At 38.2% G+C, this 20,327-nt stretch overlaps 1 protein-coding gene across 1 annotated transcript in view; it reads right to left on the bottom strand.

Moving 5' to 3' along the window:
* VAV3 (vav guanine nucleotide exchange factor 3) overlaps positions 1 to 20,327 on the bottom strand; it is a 352,065-nt gene that overhangs the window by 141,882 nt on the left and 189,856 nt on the right. The window contains exons 12-15 of the mRNA XM_021690322.1: positions 18,828 to 18,914; positions 13,882 to 13,967; positions 12,265 to 12,397; positions 11,765 to 11,874 (exon numbers count right to left, since the gene is read on the bottom strand). Coding sequence (XP_021545997.1) covers positions 11,765 to 11,874; positions 12,265 to 12,397; positions 13,882 to 13,967; positions 18,828 to 18,914 — 416 coding nt within the window. The remainder of the gene's footprint in view (positions 1 to 11,764; positions 11,875 to 12,264; positions 12,398 to 13,881; positions 13,968 to 18,827; positions 18,915 to 20,327) is intronic.

Below are 20,327 nucleotides of genomic sequence, written 5' to 3' on the forward strand. Positions count from 1 at the left end.
GGACCCTGGGATCATGACCTGAGCCGAAGGCAGATGCTTAACAACTGAGCCACCCAGGTGCCCCTAAAAAGATAATTTAAAGTCTGAGGCTGAAATCACCTTATCTAGACAACTGGAAAAAGAAAACACCATCAAATCAAATCAAAACTTTGCTTAGATTTTTTAGCACAATTCTATAAGGTGACCAAAACTCTTGCTATAAATTAACTTATAAATTAAGAGTTGACTTACTTTAAGGAAATTCTTTGATGCCCAAATCATCCTTATAAATTGTTAATAATATGCATGATGTTATTATTTGATTTGTAAAAATATCCAATTCTTACCCAACAGCATCACTACAAAATAAGTGGAAAGTATTTAGGTTCTAAATCATATTTTTCATTCAGTGTGTGAAAATACTACACAAAAATACCTCTTGCTTATAAAACAAAATGAAGGAAACTTTCATCTTTGGAGAATAGTAGGTATTCTTGCTATAAATGAGACAGCATGGGGCGAGGGAAAAAGCTCTGGATGGAGATTCAAGATCAGTCTCTGCCACTTGTTAACTAAAAAAGCACACACAAAACAATCTCTCCTCTATTTTTCGATTTTTTTTTAAAAGACAATACCTTCTGGCTACCTCAGAGCACTCCTTAAAAATCAAATGAAGTATTATCCAAAAATGTTTTGGAGACTATAAAGCACTATATAAGAGTAAGGAATTATCCCTATATGCTACCAGACTCTAAATACTTTAACATGAAGGAATTAAAATCTGAAATCTTGCTTATAATACTCAGAGTCAGAAAAGATGCTATGCATAATTCAATCAGAAGACCCCAAACTGATTTCTAAATGCCTTGAAGATTAAAACTGTCTCATTTACTTTTTTGGGGGGTGGGGGATGATAGCAGCTAGCACCACACCTTGTCCATAATACTGGACTGAAATTAAACATTCAATTTACCTATACCTTTATCTGATCCAGGTTAGCATTCAACTAAACTAGTTAATGAAAACATCTTTCCAAATTAAGTTTCTTTTTATTTAGGGGAAAGAATGTTTAAAACACAAAGTTGGAGGAATAGCTACCTTCAAATATCTGAAGGGTTACCAACAGAGGAAAGAGACATGTTCTATTTGGGCCCAAGAAATCACATTAGAAAATTATACTTGGACAGGTTTCAACTCATTGTAAGGAAGAGTTTTGTATGGTCAAAGCTAAACAAAGAGCAAATTATTTCAGAGGTAGTGAGTTCCTCATCACAAGAGGCATTCAAGCACAAACTACACATGGAAAGAAGTTACAGGAAAGGTTTGAGCATTGAATGGTTGGAATACAGGAACTTCAAACTCCTCTTCAAAGTGTCCATGAATTTATAAAACAGTATGGCTTCTGGGGATCTTGATAATTATGAACAGATATTCAGAGCATATGGGAGAGAAATCACCTACAACAAATTAATTTTTCTAAATTACATATCAGTGGGATATGGCATTTTTCCTAATTATTTAAAGCAAAACAACATATACTTAACATATAATGACTTTCTTTTTCTAAATAAAGAGCAAAAACTTCAGTCGCATATGCCTTTCTTAGACCCCCAGGAGGTCACTAACTTTCAAAATTTGCCTGGTAGTATAACATGCACTGGAGTTTTCTACATTGAAATTTCCAATTCCATTCTCCTCACTTCAAATAATGTGTGATATAAGCTTCCATTTACCTTGCAATTTACCACTGCTTTGCATGGACATTATAATGCTGACTTGAAAATATGCCTTGTTAAAATGTAAACTCCATGAGAGAAGAGAACTTGCCTTATTCATCATTACATCCATCCTGCCTAGACTAGCTCCTGGGCGGATATGAGATGCTCAAGAAATACATGAACAAATAAAGATATACAGTACTTAGTCTCATTCAATAACTGTTTCAAGCATGACTTATTTTTCCAACTAGACTGTTATTGCTCACACTTACGAGAAAGAAAAAGTTTCTTCCATTGTTTCCATTGTAAGGACTGCCAATCTTCAAACGAAGCTTATTTTGTATTGAACAGCCCCAAGTAATAATTCCTATGATCTAGTACTTTCTTATCAAAAAAAAATCCTAAAAGTAGTACATATGACATTAACTATTAGGTTTAGACTTATAAATTAAAGCTTGCTCACTATTACAGATTTCACCGGTCATGTCATTTTCTTAGAGGAAACCATATATATAGTTGACTCAATACAATGAACAGTTCCAGAACAAACTTACTCTTTGTGTTATTTACATTACCCAAATTGGAGTCAGCGTAGTGACCACCATTGTCAGGTTAAACAGTCCTGGTTCTGCTTACACTATTATTCATATAAAAAGAAGAAAGAAAAAAAGAAAAGCACAACAAAGGGTCTGTTACAAAAGCTTGGGGAAACCAACACTAATTCAGCCTAACAATGTTACTTGCATTTAGCTTTAGCGGAATAATGCTTATTGGTTGATGGAAATTTTGATACCTACCCATTCTTCTTCCTCCCTAGGACTTCTTTATAAGCATGCTCAGGAATGCCAGAAAAATGTCAAGCAAGTATTAAATATAACCGGAGAAAAAGGAGAGAGGTTTGATCACCACTAGGCAATAACAGAACAAGAATACTATTTAATATTTACTAATGCTTTGTCATGCATGAAATGCTTTTACATGTTTCTGGATCAAACAGGCTACTGAAAGACTCCATTTAATGACAGCTGTGGTTTTTTTGAGCACTGTCCCGTGTCCCACTTCCTTTTATTGCTGCCAGGAAACTGCGGTTTAGTTCCCTACACTGACTTAACTGCCAATTTTGAAAGGTTATAGATAATACATTAGATTCAGGGAGAGTTGAGCTGGCTTCAACTTGGGAGATTAATGTGAATGGGTCGGTACCATGAGACTCAGCACAGCCCAGGGGCAAGGGATCAAGTCAGCATGGATCTCATCTCCATAAACAAATTCTTCATATTAAAAACTGGTAATGAAAGCCTTTTAAGGAGAAAGAATAAAAGGCTGTTTTTAAAGAATATAATTTCTCCAAAAATGTGGGCAGACAGTACAGAGATGCTTTGTGGACTGATACTTTAGTAGTATATGCCTGTAAGGCTACCAGTTTCCAGCAGACACTTACACAGGATTGGAACACCCAGAAAATGCCAAAGCAGGTGCCAGCAAAGTCAAAATGTCACTCCCACATATGGCTCATTCAGGAAGGCTCACCCTTGGGCCAACTCTTGACACCACTATAGTCTTCCTTTGCCCCTTCTAGTTTTCCTTGGTGTGCTCTCCAGGGAAGAAATTTCAGAATAAATAACAGGCACGAATGTCATTACTGCTGGAAAGAAAATGCCCCAAGAGCACAAAGAGCCATCACTGACTACAAAATTATCTTTGTTGATGTGGTTGACTATTAAGAAAAGAAAAAGCTTACTGTGTTGTTGCTATTGGCCTGGATTCTTTGGGCCTCATAGTCCTTTCTAATAAACCATATGATAAAACTTAATGAAACCAGATACCCATAGGTGCAGTCCATTTTTTTGGGCAGATATTTTTGATATTCATTTGGACAGTACCAAATAATGTCAAATACAGATAATACATCCAGGTATCTTTGCTTTGGTTTTGGTGGAATAAATTCTGTAGCTAAATCATGATGGCCTAAACAGGAATTAGCGCTACCAAAAAAAATTAATTAAATTAAAAAATCACACTACTACAAAAGGCTATAGGGTGGTTCCATTACAGCTGAGATCATTTAGTGGTAGCACATACTCACTGCATTCCTTAGGCCTAAATCATCATCTTTGGGCTGTAACACAGGGGTCGCTAACTACTGCTCATGAGCCAAATATGGCCCACCACCTGTTTCACTGGAACATACCATGCTTGTTCATTTACGTAGTGTAGTACCCATGGCTATGTTATTACTGCAATGATAGCATTGAGTAATTGTGACAGAGACCATACGGTCCACGAAGCCTAAAATATTTACTTTCTGTCCCCTTACAACAAAAGTACATTGGCCCCTGTTCTAAGAGATGAAATTTGTAGTCTCAAAAGACACATTTATATATACATAAATATATATAAATATATGTGTGTATGTATATACATATACAAATACATACATATATATGTATTTGAGAAGATCCAAACAGACCTCCTAATGAAGAAAACGAAGAAAAGGAACAAGAAGAGAGAAGAAGAGGAAGGAGAAATAATAGTACTAATAGTAGTAGCAGTAGTTGGAACTTGCTATAGAATTCTCTGACTTAGCTTCATGTAGATGGAGGAATCTAGGCAAAAGTATAAACAAAGTCAGTCTTTTCAATGTGTACAAAAGAATGTCAAATTCGCAGCCAAAACTTTAATGTTCTATTAGAAACGTGGATCACTCACCAACCAATAGCAAAGAGCATCTCCACTTGAGACACTCAGCAGATTTCTTAATCTTGAATTGATGTAACATAACAAGCTTTATTCCTCTAAATCCCAGGATGGCTAGGGTAGGTGTGCTCTCTCTGGTCTGACTAGTCAGGCCCCATAGGTGAAACAGTGAGTCCAGGCATAACTGGTCCACTACAGGGAGCAGCAGATAGTAAAGAGGGTCATACTGAGGATGTCAAGGAGGCTGGTGAAATGGCAGAGGGAACAGGTGCATGAAATGAGCCTCTCTTGTGCCACCCATCAGTGTCACAAAATCTAGGCCATGACTGCATTTCTTCTGGGTCAGGAGTTGGGACAGAGAGAAATGTGAGGAAATAGGTGGGCTTTGAGCTCCTCAGACCCTGGAATTGGAGTTTGGGCCAAGTTCTGCCCACATCTCCCAGAGACAAGGAGGCCCAGACAGCATGTGAATTGCATATCGTTCTGCAGTTTTCAGCCAAACTATAGATTAGGTCAGCATATGTGAAAGAGTCCAGGTAATGTGGAAATTACCCATATCCTGGTTGGTTCTATAAGTTCCATCCAAACATTAAGTCATTCTGCCAAAAAGAAACAGATATGGAAGGACAAAAAGAAACAACCTAGAAGCATCAAGTTGGGTAGCTACAAAAATGCCTTCAAGAAATTGCAATCTCATTTTTGAAGGCTAATTTAAGGAAAAAATAATTATATGTAACATCAACTTCTAGAACTTCAAAAAATCTCATGCTGCTTAGTGGAGAATATATGTTTTTCAGGGTTTCCTACCTAAGAATCCAAATTATAAGGCCTCCCTCTCACGCCAGAAAAAGTTTCTTTCCCTCAAGGGCTGTTATGATATTCTATACAATAGGAATCCTTAACCCATCAAGTCTTTGTTGTTGTTGTTTTTTATATTGCCCTGTTATCAGAAAACTTGAGTAAAATTTCAGATCTACAATAAAAATAGGATTTTCCACTATGTGCCAGGAGCTGTGCTAGGGACTCCTCATGCACGTGAAAAAAGATGCCTGCCACTGATGTGTTTTTAGTCCAGGGGAGAAACACCCATGAAATGGACAGCAAGATCCAATGGTGACCTCATCAACCAAAGGGCCCAGGCACTTTGGCCTTGGCCCCTTAAAAGTACACATACAGAAACCAAAATAACCAAAAAGCAATTGCATTCTCTATTTAACATTTCAAAAGACATAAAAGGGAATATAAATTCAGAATCCACAGATACGTATTTTGAAAGGTGCTTTTCCCCTTTCTAAATTCCTCAAACCCCATAGCTATTCCAGAGCCTCATTCACACCAAAACCCCAAATTTTCTTTGTTTCCAGAACCATGAAGCTTTCTTTTTTCCTTTCTCCCAGCATTAGCCAGGCAGTTCAATTTAGCTTCTCTCTCAGTAAGCAGGAAGGAATCCCTATTCTTTAGGAGGAGAAAAGATAGGTGAAATTGGGCAGGCACATAACAGATTTTCTTTAACAAGCAGGGGCGGAGGGGGGGGAGGGAAGGCTATAAATACTACCCTTGGATAATTTTTGTCGGGCCATATAATTACAATTGTGAGAGAATACTGGGGAGGTAAGGTTACTAATTTAGCATAATGGTCAGGAAAGATCTCGCTCACAAAGTAATATTTTAAGCCAAGATCTGTAGGATAAAGAACAGGAGGAAAGACCATCCTGGGTAGGGAAGCCTCAAGGGTGGTTGCCTGAGGCCTGTGAATTCTCCAAGAACTGAAATCCACTCTATCTAACCACAGCAAAATGAGCACAGGTAAAACTGATATGAGATGTGGCTGGAAAGATAGGCAGGATAAAATCAGGGAGGGCTTTTAGGTCCTGGCAAGAATGTTGAGATTATACCAAGGGCAATAAATAGCCAACGAAGGGTTTTATGTAGGGCGGGCCACAACTGGATCACCCTCGATGCTTCCTGAAGAGTGGACTGGTAAGGAGAGGGCAAGGAGGACAGAGCTAATTAGAGATGTGAAATGCTTTAACCAGGGAGGGGATCACGAAAATTATAAGCAAGTGGTCAGATTCAGTCTGCAGAGATTGGGGAGAAATTGACCACAGGGGGAGAGAGAAGGGCACTTTTTGGGCTTCCTTCTATTTACACTTGAGCAAATGGGACTGGGAGAAGATAAGATTTGGCTAGAAATATCCAAGAGTTCAGTCTTTAAATCCAATCCATTATATATTAACTAAAAATTATATTTATAAATTACAGTATTTAAATTCAATTGCAATACCTCCCTCATTGTTATATGCCCAGGACTTCCAATAATATCTGGCAAGAAGGCAAGTGCTCAGTAAGTACTTGTAGAATGAATATAATTTCCTCCGGTAATTCTCTCTCTGGTATCCAAAATATCTGAGCAATATCTTTAGATTAATACAAATTTTGTTTTTAAAATTATTTTTGATAAAATATAATTTCATATTTAAAATGTGAACAACATACTCATTGCTTTTATAATACAAACTACAGAAGGTAAATTTCAGGAAACTATTCTTATCTAGTAGATCCTGAGTGTGAGGAAAAGGCTCTGAAACATTGTTCTGTTTGACCTGATTATTTAAATTTTTCTTTTTAATTCTGTGGCATGTGTGCTTTTTATGGTGAGTGACCTCAAATTCCTTCTGGAAGCAAATGGGCAATAAATTAGAAACACTGTGACTCAGATCAAATGCGATTTGTGGAGTTTAATGGCTAGATTCCTGCCCCCTGCCCCACCCTAGTTGGAGAGCACTCCTTTTCAGGGGTTCATCCTGGGAAACAAAAGTCAGGGGCTGCCCTTCCAGATGTCCAACATGACAATGCCGCCTGGCCCCAGAGTCCCTTCCTGGCTCTATAATTTCCATATCCCCTTCTCCAACTCTTCTCCCCACAACCACAGTCTTAGCATTTAACAATTAGCAAGAAATTGCTAATTTAGGAATTAGCCCTAAGTATCCTGGGCTAATCTTTGAGCACACGTTAATCTCTCTACGTTCTTCTTCCTCTTCGGAAAACCATGTAGCACTGTGCATATGGTACACAGTGAAGGAATCTTAGATAGTGGGAATAATGGTAATGCATCTTTCAAGGAACTTTATTCAAGGGATTAATATCAATTGTTAGAATTTCAAGAATTGGGTCAAGTCAGTCAGAATAAATTCCAGGCAAGGCAACCTTTCAGTTCCCTTCAGTAAACACTACAGAGGCTGGTTCAGAATCTATCACTTCCTACCATTTGCAATACTTCCCTCACCTCCAATTTTACTTTTTCTTTCTTGCTCTCCTTCTTTAAAAAGCCTTATTCTATTATTCAAGTTATTTATTTCATATTTTACCCAACTTTGACTTATTTCTGGAACATTTAAAGAAACTGCCTGATCCTCTAGGTCCTAATTACAGTGGGGGTGGGGGTGGGGCAGAAAAAGGAAACCTGACTCTACTTGGAGATAACAGGATTTGAGTCCAGTTGCTTATTTGAGCATCTCGATGGGTAAAGAAGTTGCTGTGAACTGAGATCCTGAGCTCTATAGTGAATGATATAGCATTAAAGTTGTACAAGTTTGCTGAAACACTGCTGTGATCACCAGTTTCCTGAGCTATAAAATAGGTATGACAATGTTTATCAATTTAAATCTAACAGGAGAATTCAATAAAACACACTGGATATAAGGGATCGGGGGAAAACACACCCAGAAACCTCCTAACAATATTTTGAACATTGCTATAGGCACTCACATCCATATTCTCCTGTATCATTATGAAAACTAGCTTAAGCTAATAAAAATATTTGCCATCTTATTTCACAGAAAACTAAATGGAATTGTGAGGGACAGTGACAAAAGCCCTTTTGGAAATAAATAAGAATAAACAATGTATATACATCAGTCTTTTAAAGGTTTAAATACATTCTTCAGAGTGGGGTCCCCCAGAACTATGGCTCCCAACCTTCCTTGGTTCCACTACTGTTCCAACAACCTCAAGAGCAATCGGTCCTGTTACCCCTTCTTCTCACAGGAGAAAAAGAAAAAAACATTCTTCTCCCTGCCCTATCCAAGTGGGTCACTGCTGATTTTCTCTTTGTTCAGCCTTTCTTACGGAGGTTTGCCAAGTTCTGATGTGGTTCACTGCATATTCTAAATGCTGGAAATGGTTACGGCCAAAGGTCAGAGAACACGGTTATTGAGCAGGGATGGGATATGTTTGGGAAAGACACAGGCTGAGATTTAGGTCACCTCTGGGGAGATGATTTGCGTTTACTGGATACTTACTGTTTATTGGTATTCATGCTTTTCTATGGTCTTTTTTAATGTTCTAAATTAAAAGTGGTATTTTAAACATCTTAAAGGTGATTTGCAATTTTTTTTAAATAAAAATGATCCAATCATCCTATAAACAGAACTGCCATCTTCTGTAAATAGAACTGGCAAGCATTTCATCAGTCTTAAAATATCACCTCCCTTGATTTCCCACCACCCTCCCACCGATGCCTCCCTTTCCTTCCCTGAGTTCCTTAAAGCAACACTCCAGAATGCTCTAGGAGGACCTCGGTATCCCATGTTAATGCTAAAGAGACTGGCAGAAGCTGGCTTGAGGAGGTACCCAAGGCTTATTGTTTTTCATGGGCTGTCATGAATGCAGCCGGGCTTCTTAGTTTTCTTTTATTCCCCATGGCTTAGGGAAGAAGAGTACTCGAACTTTAGATAATGGATAAAATAGCAAAATTTGAACCATGGGTAATGTTCTCCTAAACTTCAGGACTCAACCTAGATTATTCTATTTTCCTGAGCACAAGACAAACAGGAGCTGCTTACAGAGTTGGAAGCAGGGCTTTCCTGCATAACGAGCTTCAAAAAAGAGGGGAAGAAATAAAATAATGGAATATTCTGATGCTTGAGTAAAATCCTGACTAATTTTACTTTGCCATAATTGGCATCATCCCTGCTTATAGAAGCCCTCGACTTCGACTTTGAGCAATTCTCAAAAAAGGTACTTCCACCCTCTCACCATCTGCATGGGCAGTCAATGGAATTCTGAAATACAAACAGCCACTTGGAGGTTTAATTATATTGGTGAGGTGCCTGGAAAACGCTCAAAGATTAAGAATCCCAGTTTCCCTGGGCGTGGTACAGCCATCTTTCTTGTGGTGGGACAATTTAAATCCATCCATTCTCCTGTAGGTATATAGCTATCAAGCAGTGACTGGTAGTTTTCTACAACCACAAATTTCTCCCTTCTTCCATGAGAGAACCTGGATTCTCAGGTAGGCACAATTCTGCCTGGAATAAAGATTGTATTTGACAGATGTGGCCACATGGCTAAGTTCTGGTCAGTATTATGTAACAGAAGTTTGTGGCATATCTCCAAGGCATCCTTAAAAATAAGGAGTCATCTTCTGCTGCCTAGAATGTAGATTTTATAACCGGAGCTCCAGCAGCGACCTTGGACAACAAAGAGACCAACCCTGAGTACAGAAGCCAAATGCTGATAATGGAGAGCAGAAGACCTGAGCCTGGGTTCCTGAGGATACCCCAGTGAGCCACCAGACCACACCCCTCGTCTACCTACCCCAGCATTCATCTTATCAAATCTCTTGTATCCAGTGTTAAGTTGTTTCATTTATGGCAAATGAACAAAATTCTAACTGGCATGCCTATCACACAGTCCATGGAGCCTGCCTGCTCTGGACAAGAAATTAAACTCTCCTCCTCTGCAGAAATTTTTTCACTTCATCTAAAGATTATATATCCAAAGAGAACCTATAAGAAAATACTGGCCTAGAATCATTCCCACAAGAGCAAAGGCTTGAGATCAGCTCTGCCTTTGCCCATTGTCACCAAACCCAAGTAGACAAGTCGACCACTTGAAACCTAATTAAAACAGCACACTGGGTTTACAATGGAGCCCACTATCCATGAGAGACTGGGCAGAGGCCACCAACTTCATCATTCAGGCCCCAACCAAAGGGGACCTACAGTATAGCCATGCCATCCCTGCACACTAACCCCTTTTGCTTCACCATTGTGATCAATAACAATACATTATTAGGACCATAATGGTATACTGGGATGGTGCCTTCTGGTTTTACAAGTCCTCATGGGTGTAATAAGATCCTAAATATAAAACAATATTAATAATAGTGCTAACAATAGATATCACTTACTGTTCAATACCATATGACTGCTGGTGTGCTATTTGGCTAGCACTCTGCCTGAAACATATTATCTGAAATTCAAAACATTATTATCCTTATTTTACCAAGGAGGAAACCAAGGCTCTGAGAGATAATGAATTTAGCTAAGACTATGCAGCCAACCCATGGCAGTGGTTACTGCTGAATCCAGAATTTTTCTGAGCTTAAAAATATTCTAGCAGCACAATCATTTCACTCAAAATGTTAGCTAAAATAATCTCAAGAAAATCTGTTTTTCTCGCTTCAGAACTACAATAAAACATTCTAATATTACCCCCATATTAACATGAGCATTTCTTAAAACAAAGCAAAAGAAGAAACAAACAAAAAGCCTGATAGAATTTGTCCACAAATGGTAAACAGTGTTAAAATACAAATGAAGCAAATCACAAAAGTGTTTGTTTATTTGTTTGTTTCTGAATTTCACCTTTTGCTAACAGTCTCAATTTCAGGGTGACCTATATGTTTTCGTAACAAGGGTCACTATGCACCTTTTAATCCAAAAACATCAAAACTAAAAAGAAACCCCTTAATAACATGTTCTTGTATAATTACATCTCTTTATGCCATTCCTTTTGAAACAGGTCTATTTCCCACCTCTTTCTTGAGCTTCCACTTCCATAAAAGGAAAGAACACAGAAAGAAATCAAGCCCTTAAAACATTCATTGAAAACATCAAGCAATTGATCTAGGACTCGAACAATAAATGAGTTAAAAAAACAAATGAGGGGAAGAAACAAATCTTTCTATTAAAAATAAGATGTGCAAGTATAAATGTTTGTGTTTCCAAGCTATTTCTAGTCTAAAGAGCTATATAAAATATGGTAATTACATCAAAGGTTTATCATTAGAACTGTTAATATTTTCATGGGCTGCAGAAAGCTAAAGAATTAAAATTCACCCATGAGAAGAAAGTCAAACGGAAGGTTAGAGCTCCCTCTTTCTTTTTCTTGAAGAAATTTGCCAAAGCCTCTCTCCTAGGAGACCAAAGTTACCAAGCAGACAGCTGAGGAGCACTCATGCTCAGTGTTTCCACAGTCTCCGTATGTATATATGCTACAAGGATTGGAGTACACTTATTGACAGTTCATTATTCGTAAGAGATTTAAGTAGTAGAAAAAGCACTTTTAAAGGTAGAAATACTCACAAAGCCATTTCAAACTGTTCCAGCCATTTTTTCTTTAAATCTTTTGTTTTGCAATAAAATTCTAACCCATTTTGTCCTTGGGTATGGATGAGGTAGAAGCCATAAGACCACTGTTGAAATTAATATTCCTCAGGTTAATATGTATCACTCAGTAATAACATCACGCTTCCAAATTCACTAAAACACCACCATAATCATCCACAAACCGCTCATAACATTAACAGCACACAAACTCTGAACAGTCAGATTTCTGTAGTCAACTTTATATCTATAACAGTTCTTATGCCAAATGCATTATAGAGGACCATTAAGGCATTAGAGATGATCATTATCAGTTGTGGCACTATCCAGTTATTTCTCACAGAGGCTTGCTCCTAATCAATCTCTAGAAAGAAAAATCACCTGCGTCAATAAGCCCTCTCACATTAATGTATTAGCATCCTTTCCTTGAATGGTCAAAGTTATGAGTAAATCATGGTAATTAATTTTCAAAAATTCACCTTTTTATTTTCTTTATCAGTTGTAGGATTGTTGGCTATTTTGTATTGCTGAAGATCTATGATTTCCTTCATTTCATAGTTATCGCCTTTCCTTTTACATACAATCACTGCCAAATCAAATAAGAAGATATGCCTGAAAGAAAGAGAGAGAGATTTAAAATGGTTTGCAAGCATGTATGTTAACTTTTCCTTGGTAAAACTTAATTAAACCAACCACACTTGTTTCTTTGAGTTAAAGACAAAGGCAGTATTGCACGCTGAAAAGAATGAACTATACATACCCTGGTACTACTCTTTACGGAATGAATGGCCTTACTCTACCTTAGTTTCACTTTAAAAATGCGCAAAATTATAGTAAGAATATACACATTACAGAGTTGCTGTAAGGAACAAGTGAGATAAGCCACTTTAAAGTGTCCAGGAGCAATTTTTTTTTTTCAGTTTAAATCCTAGACATTTACAGAACACTAATGAGAACAATAGCAGTGAACTTCTGATGTTTTGAGGAGTCGGCCAGAATGTGTTGAGAAGTGTCCATCCCTTTCACAAAATGACTCACTTAATTTAAATCCCCAGGACCATCTGCTGAGGTATTATTTTCATCTTCATTTTATTGGGGAGGAAACTGAGGATTAGAGAAGTTAAATAATTTGCTCAAGGTCACATAGCTAATGAGGGGCAGAGCAGGATTCACACCCAGATCTAATTGTGGAACCTGCACTTTTACCCTCTATGTCGCTCCTCGTGATTTTATGGACCACCTGAAACACAAATTGAGCAGCATATGAGCAAAATGCAAGTTAGAAAAATTATGGTTATATTTATGTGTTGATATTTCTCTTAATTTTTAACAACAGTGTAACTGGGGGAGAAAAACAAACTTGTAATCCTATCATCCAATACCAATATTTTTATCTTTTAGAAAATTCTCAGGAATTAACATGTATACATTTTAAAATAATGATAATGACAATGATACAGTCACATAGCTCTAATACTTGCATCACTTTCAAAGACTATTTTCCTGGAGGGGCTGAAAAGGGTATGTCTCTCCTGGGAGCTACCTGTAGAGCCTGGCATCAAGTTGGAAGAGCTGACACTGCCCCCTGCTGGCTGACTTTCCTGGTTCAAAGTTTCCGGAAAATGGCCATTTTAACCAAATCAATCAGTTTAGCAATCGTATGTATATAATTCGGGATACCAGGCCAAGCTCACTAACCTGAACTTCCCTCAAGAAAATATCGCGAAATGATTCCCACTTAGACTTAATTCTTAGGGCATTTTGTCTTTTTAGTTGTTTTCAAATGTATACCAAAAAAAGCAATCAAACAATTGTGCTGTCTATTACTTTATCTCTACTCTCATTTCAGTGTGTCCCTCTGAGCCTCAGCTGACATTCTACATTTGTCATATCCCTCTTAAGAACTTAGACAAATCAACAGATACCAAAACATAGAGGAAAAGACCTAACATATCTATGAGAAAATTGTAGAAAACCATAGGTTGGTCTGTCCCCTTGTTTTTCTTCCTCTGCTTCCCTCCTTTGTCCTAGAATTGTTTTCTCAATCTTCTGACACTAACCACTTACTATGAAAATAAGTATTGCTCTTTTCTCACCTTTCTTGTTTCGTATGCTTGTCTAGGGTAGTTATTCGAATTTCACCATCTCCCTGAGGTCGTCCAAAAAGCAAAACTGGTTGGTTCTAAAATATAAAATTTACATGTCTCAGCTTTTCGTAATCATGTAAAAACAGAAATAAATATTAGCAAGGATATTTGCTAGGGACAACTACTTTATTACATTACAAGTTTTATCATTTTACATTTTTAGCACACTTAGTCTAAAAAGCTCAGGTCTATATGATTCACTTTCAAAAACAGCCTGTCCTTGGAGAGCCTAGGAGGTATACTGAGGACATTAATTAATTTTACTTATAACTTCAGAGGGAAGTTAGCTTCCAAAAGCAAGAATTAATTGGAAGAATTCAAATGACAACAAAGTTACAGCAACTAATACTTATTAAGCACGAACTGTGTGCCAGACATGGTAGTAGATATAGGGCAAAATGTGCCCCTGCCCAGTGCGGGGGGGGGGGGGGGAATTTACAGAAGTATATAATTATAAATGTGAAATTTCCATGAAGAAAGAGTATAGGAAACATGCATTGCCGGGGGCTTAATTTGTTCTAGGAAGTCAAGGACAGCTTCCTTGAGCTAAGATCTCAAGAATGAAAAGTATGACTTAATGATTAAACATAATGAACCATTTTCCCGGAGGCAGACACTAAAAAATATTAAGTATTTATGAACAACTACTGTACAAAGTGTTAAGGGGAAAAAGAATTGACTGAAAATTATCACTAACATCTAGGAGATTATATCCTAATAAAGGAAGCAGATATGTAATTAATTAACTGTGCTGCAAGAAAGTATAAAAACAGATATTCCATTAAAGTCCCCATGATGTATTTTGCAGAAAAAGAAAACTCATCCTAAAATTCATATGGAATCTCAAGGGACCCTTAATAGGCAAAACAATCTTGAAAAAAGAACAAAGTTGGGGTCTTAGTCTTCCTATTTCAAACCTTATTAAAAAACTATGGTAATCAAAACAGTGTGGCACTTGCATACAGACAGACTTCTAGACCAATGGAACAGAACAGCTGGAAATAGGCCCTCATGGAACCCTCCTACACCATTCCTATTGGTGGGAATGCAAGCTGGTGCAGCCACTCTGGAAAACAGTATGAGGTTCCTCAAAAAGTTGAAAATAGAGCTACCGTATGACCCAGCAATTGCGCTACTGGGTATTTACCCCAAAGATACAAATGTAGTGATCCGAAGGGGTATATGCACCCCAATGTTTATAACAGCAATGTCCACAATTGCCAAACTATGGAAAGAGCCAAGATGTCTATCAACAGATGAATGGATGAAGAAGATGTGGTATATATATATACAATGGAATATTATGGAGCCATCAAAAGGGATGAAATATTGCCATTTGCAATAATGTGGATGGAACTGGAGGGTATTATGCTGAGCGAAATAAGTCAATCAGAGAAAGACATGTATCATATGACCTCACTGATATGAGGAATTCTTAATCGCAGGAAACAAACTGGGGTTGCTGGAGTGGTGGGGGGTGGGAGGGATGGGGCAGCTGGGTGATAGACACTGAGGAGGGTATGTGCTATGGTGAGTGCTGTGAACTGTGTAAGACTGTTGAATCACAGACATGTACCTCTGAAACAAATAATACATTATATGTTAAAAAAAAAAAAAAAAAGAAGATAACAGGAAGGGGAAAATGAAGGGGGGGGAATCGGAGGGGGAGACGAACCATGAGAGACTACGGACTCTGAGAAACAAACTGAGGGTTCTAGAGGGAAGGGGGGTACGGGGATGGGTTAGCCTGTGATGGGTATTAAAGAGGGCACGTACTGCATGGAGCACTGGGTGTTATATGCAAACAATGAATCATGGAACACTACACCAAAAACTAATGATGTAATGTATGGTGATTAACATAATTAAAAAAAAAAAGAAATAGGCCCTCATATATATGGTCAAAGGATTTTTGAAAACAGTACCAAGATCATTCAATGGGGATAGGATAGCCTTTTCAACAAAAGATTCTGGGGAAACTGGATATGCACAGGCAAAAGAATGAAGTTGGACCCTTACCTTATACAGTATACTACATTGATCAAAGAACTAAAAATATAAAACCCTTAGAGGAAAACACAGGAGCAAAGTTTTATGACACTGGATTTTGCAATGATTTCTTAGATATACCACCAAAAGCACCATCAGCAAAAGGCCAATAAGTTGAAATTCATCCAAATTAAAAATTTTATGCAAAGGATACTATCAACAGAGTGAAAAGGCAACCTACAGAATGAGAGAGAATACTTGCAAACAAAACGTGTGACAAGAATTGATATCCAGAATATATAAAGAACTCTTATAACTCAACAATAACAAACAAGCAACCGTGATTCAAAAATAGGCAAAGGACTTGAATAGACATTTCTTCAGAAAGATATACAAATGGCCAAAAAGCATATGAATAGATACTCAATATCCCTAATCATTAGGGAAATACAAAGTCAAAAGCATAATAAGATACTCCTTTGTACCCATTTGGATGGATATTTAAAAAAATAGATAAAAAAGAAAAGAAAAGAAAAGAACAAGTGTTGTTGAGGATGTGGAGATATTGGAATTCCTGTGCATTGCTGGTGGGAATGTAAAATGGGGCAGTCACTGTGGAAAACAATATGGCTAGTCCTCAAAAAATTAAGCCTAGAATTACCATACAATCCAGCAATTCCACTTCTGGGTAAATAACCAAAAGAAGTGAAAGCAGGGAGTCAAGCATATATTTGCACACCCATGTTCACAGCAGCATCATTCACAATAGCCAAAAGGGGGAAGAAATCCAAGTGTCCATAGACAGATGAATGAATAATCAAAATGTGGGGTATATACAATGTTATATTTTAAAGCCTTAAAAAGGAAATTCTTTTAAAAAAATCAAATTCTGATACATACTACAACAAGGATGGACACTGAAGACATTATGCTAAATATGCCAGTTATAGAAGGACAAATATTACATGATTCCACTTATATGAGGTACCTAGAGTAGTCAAATTCACAAAGACAGAAAGTAAAATGGTGGTTGCCAGGGGCTGGGAGGAAGGAAGAATGGAGAGTTAGTGTCTAATGGGTACAAGGGCTTCAGTTTCACAAAATGAAGAGAGTTCTGGAGATGGAAAGAGGTGATGGCTGCCCAACAATATGAATGTATTTAACATCACAAAATTGTACATTTAAAAATGGTAAATGTCATATATATTTCACACACACACACAATGTTAAACAGCTGTCCAGACAATATGCTATGGAATTACAAAGAAAAAGTAATAATGGGAGATTAGGGAAAGAATTATTTTAGTTGGATCTTGAAGGAATAGGAAATAATGGGAAGACATCCTAGGCTTTGATATTATCATCAAAGGCAGAACGATAAAAATGTACGGCAAATTAGAGACCTTACAACACAGCAGGAGAGCCACAAAGTATGTGGGCAGGTACTAGCTGGAAGAGTTCAGGAAAGTAGTTTAAGACCAAATCACTGAGGGCTTTAAATACCATGCTAAGGAATGTTGACTGAATCTTGAAGGCAACGGCAAATGCTGACAAGGCTGGGAAAGAGAATGAATCGAGAAGTCCGCCGTCTGGAAACACAACTACGTGAAGGAATGGATGGAGGCTTCGGTGACTGAAAAGTTGGCAGATGAGGTCCTGAAAGGGGGACGTGACTGTACATGTGAAAAGATGTTTCAGAGAAAGCGGCAATAAAATTGCTCGACCAAGAAAAGTGTCTTTCCTTCACACGTGCAACTCTATTTTCACCACCCACAGCTCCATCCGGGCCTCCACCAACTCTTTCTTGAAACCACTCAACAACTTGCTGACTGGCCTGCCTGCTAGAAGGGTTTTCTTGAAAAGTAAATCAGAATGACTCTCCTAGAGAAACCTTTACAAGCTTCCCATTGTAATCCCAGTAAAACCCCAGCTCAATGCCTTGGCCTCTAAGGCTGGGGGAACATAGTCCTCCCACCCACCCCTCTCCCGCCTCAGAGCCCCTCACTCACCCAGCCACTCTTGCCTTTCCACCTCTTGAACACCCCCAGGTTCTGGCCCATCTCTGGCCATTCCACTTGCTGTGGCTTCTGCCTGGAATCCTCTTCCCCAGATCCCTGCACCACTGGATTCTTCTTATGCTTCAGGTTCAAGAGGCAAAGGACTGAGACGGACTTTTTCTAACCATCTCATCTAAACGAGGACTCTCCTTAGCATCCTCTGCTGCCCCACCCTGTTCACAGCATGAATCTCAGTAGAGCATTTTTATTTTATTTCTTTAAGATTTTATTTGAGAGAGAAAGTGAGCATGAGCAGGGGGAGGGGCAGAGGGAGAAGCAGACTCCCTGCATAGCGGGGGATCCCGACGCGGGGCTCGATCCCAGGACCCCGGGATCATGACCTGAGCCGAAGGCAGACACTTAACTGACTGACCACCCAGGAGCCCCTCAGTAGAGCATTTTTAAACTCTTCTGTTACTGCCTCCTCAACCATGAGACCATGCTGTTCATAGTTACAGCCCCTGCCCCAAGCAAAACATCTGGCACTCAGCAGTCACCCCGTAAATATATATAAAATGAATACATTAACAGGAATCAGCCATGAGTATGTGTGGGATAAGGGAAAGAAAAGAAAAAAATGAACTCCAGTGTTTAGAATTTGTACAGCCAGGGGAAGAGGCATAGTGTGATTAAAGAGAGAGGGACAAGCAAAGGCAGAAAGTCCTTGGACAATGACACACATATCACAGGTGCCACGAGACATCCGTGTGGGTGCTGCCAAACAAGAATCAGAAAAAAAACCTATGACAACGGAAACTTCGAGGTAAACTATCTTTTCTTCAAAAACAACTTGTAGGATGTCCTCTGATTTGTGAGTTAGGGAAGCTGGATAGCAGGATAATTACATACCAGATTTTCTATAGAGAGCTGAAACTGTTTAATTTCACGAAGGGTCTCATTATCTCTTTTCACTTCATTCACATATTGTGCCAAGTCCTAAAGAATAAAGAGAAGGGTACAAAAAGAAGTCATGATAAGACTGGAGAAGAGATGAAAACTGTTTGAAAGAAAACACATCATTAATTTCATTAGCGGTAAAAGTAATCACCGTAACTTTTAAATGACGATAAGATGAACATCCAATCAATCAAAGCTGCAACTCAAAAGCAATTTTAAAATGTCTGGAGTACAGCTGGGAAGACTAAAGAGTTGTCATTTACCACACCTCTGAGAAGAGCAAGGATAAAAAACAAAAAAAAAATCTGCCACCCTGCAGAACAAGAGGAAACTAGGTCAGGAGAATGCAAATTCCAAACACGTTAATAACTGACCTTGGGAGAATCACATTCTTACACGGGTTAGAATAAGGTCAATAACGCAATAATGAAGGATTAGCAGGGAGAAAAAAGGTAACTAAAAGTTAGACAGTGAGTCCAGCAGGACTGTTTTCTGCAACCAGTTGGTGTCTTAGTTCCTGAGAGCTTTCAGTCAAGCCAGCCAGTTCAATTTTAAAGAGTTAATGAAGGAGAAGCAAAGGAGAGGAGAAAAACCTCAGAGCACTAAAACGAATTAAAAGTGAACAAACAATGCTAGACACATTTCTCCACGTGCCTTCTTCCCCTACTTTAAAATGTCTTTTCATGTATTTGAGGAAACATTAGCTAATCTCTCCATACTGTAAGTAGCTATTTTTATTATATGTGCTCTAGATTTTCCGGTTTTCTGGGTTTTCTTTTTTTCTCCACCCTCTTAAATTCATCTGCAACAGCAGGAACAGAACTCGGACAAAAAGCAGTTCCTAACTTTGTTCTAAATGAAAGTCTGACTTTTCATAGGATGTATCTATAAACGATTTTTTTTAAAAATTGGAAACTTGGTATGACTTTGGAAAAGAGTAACGAATAATTGTGTGATGGTTCCTGGCAGGCTACTGAAATCAGCTAAACAGCAGAGCCAGCACTGACCCCGGCAGAGGGAGGCAGAGAAGCCGTTAACCTCGTTCTGAGTACAGTCACATTGGCGTTTTGTTTTGAGAACAAATGTTTGCTTGTTTTAAGCTAGGGGCAAATATTCCTTTCATAGTCAACATGCAGCACAATGTAGAAATTGGGGTGTTACAGATTGCCCAATATGTTTAAAACCCTGCTTTTATCTACTTGTAGCTCTTGATTTTCAGATTTACCTAAAAATAGAAATAGTTTTCACCCAAACTGAAATCCACATGTGCTGATGCACAGTATCCACGGAGGTCAACGTGGCAGATAGCCTCACTTGAGGAAAATAAGTCACACCAGTGTTCTGAGGTCACTAGCTGACCTGCTGCTTACACAAGCCAACAGTTTTCTTTCTTTCTTTCTTTCTTTATGTTATGTTAATCACCATACATTACATCATTAGTTTTTTTTTTTT

The sequence above is a fragment of the Neomonachus schauinslandi genome, chromosome 4, assembly GCF_002201575.2.
Source record: "Neomonachus schauinslandi chromosome 4, ASM220157v2, whole genome shotgun sequence".
NCBI lineage: Eukaryota > Metazoa > Chordata > Mammalia > Carnivora > Phocidae > Neomonachus > Neomonachus schauinslandi.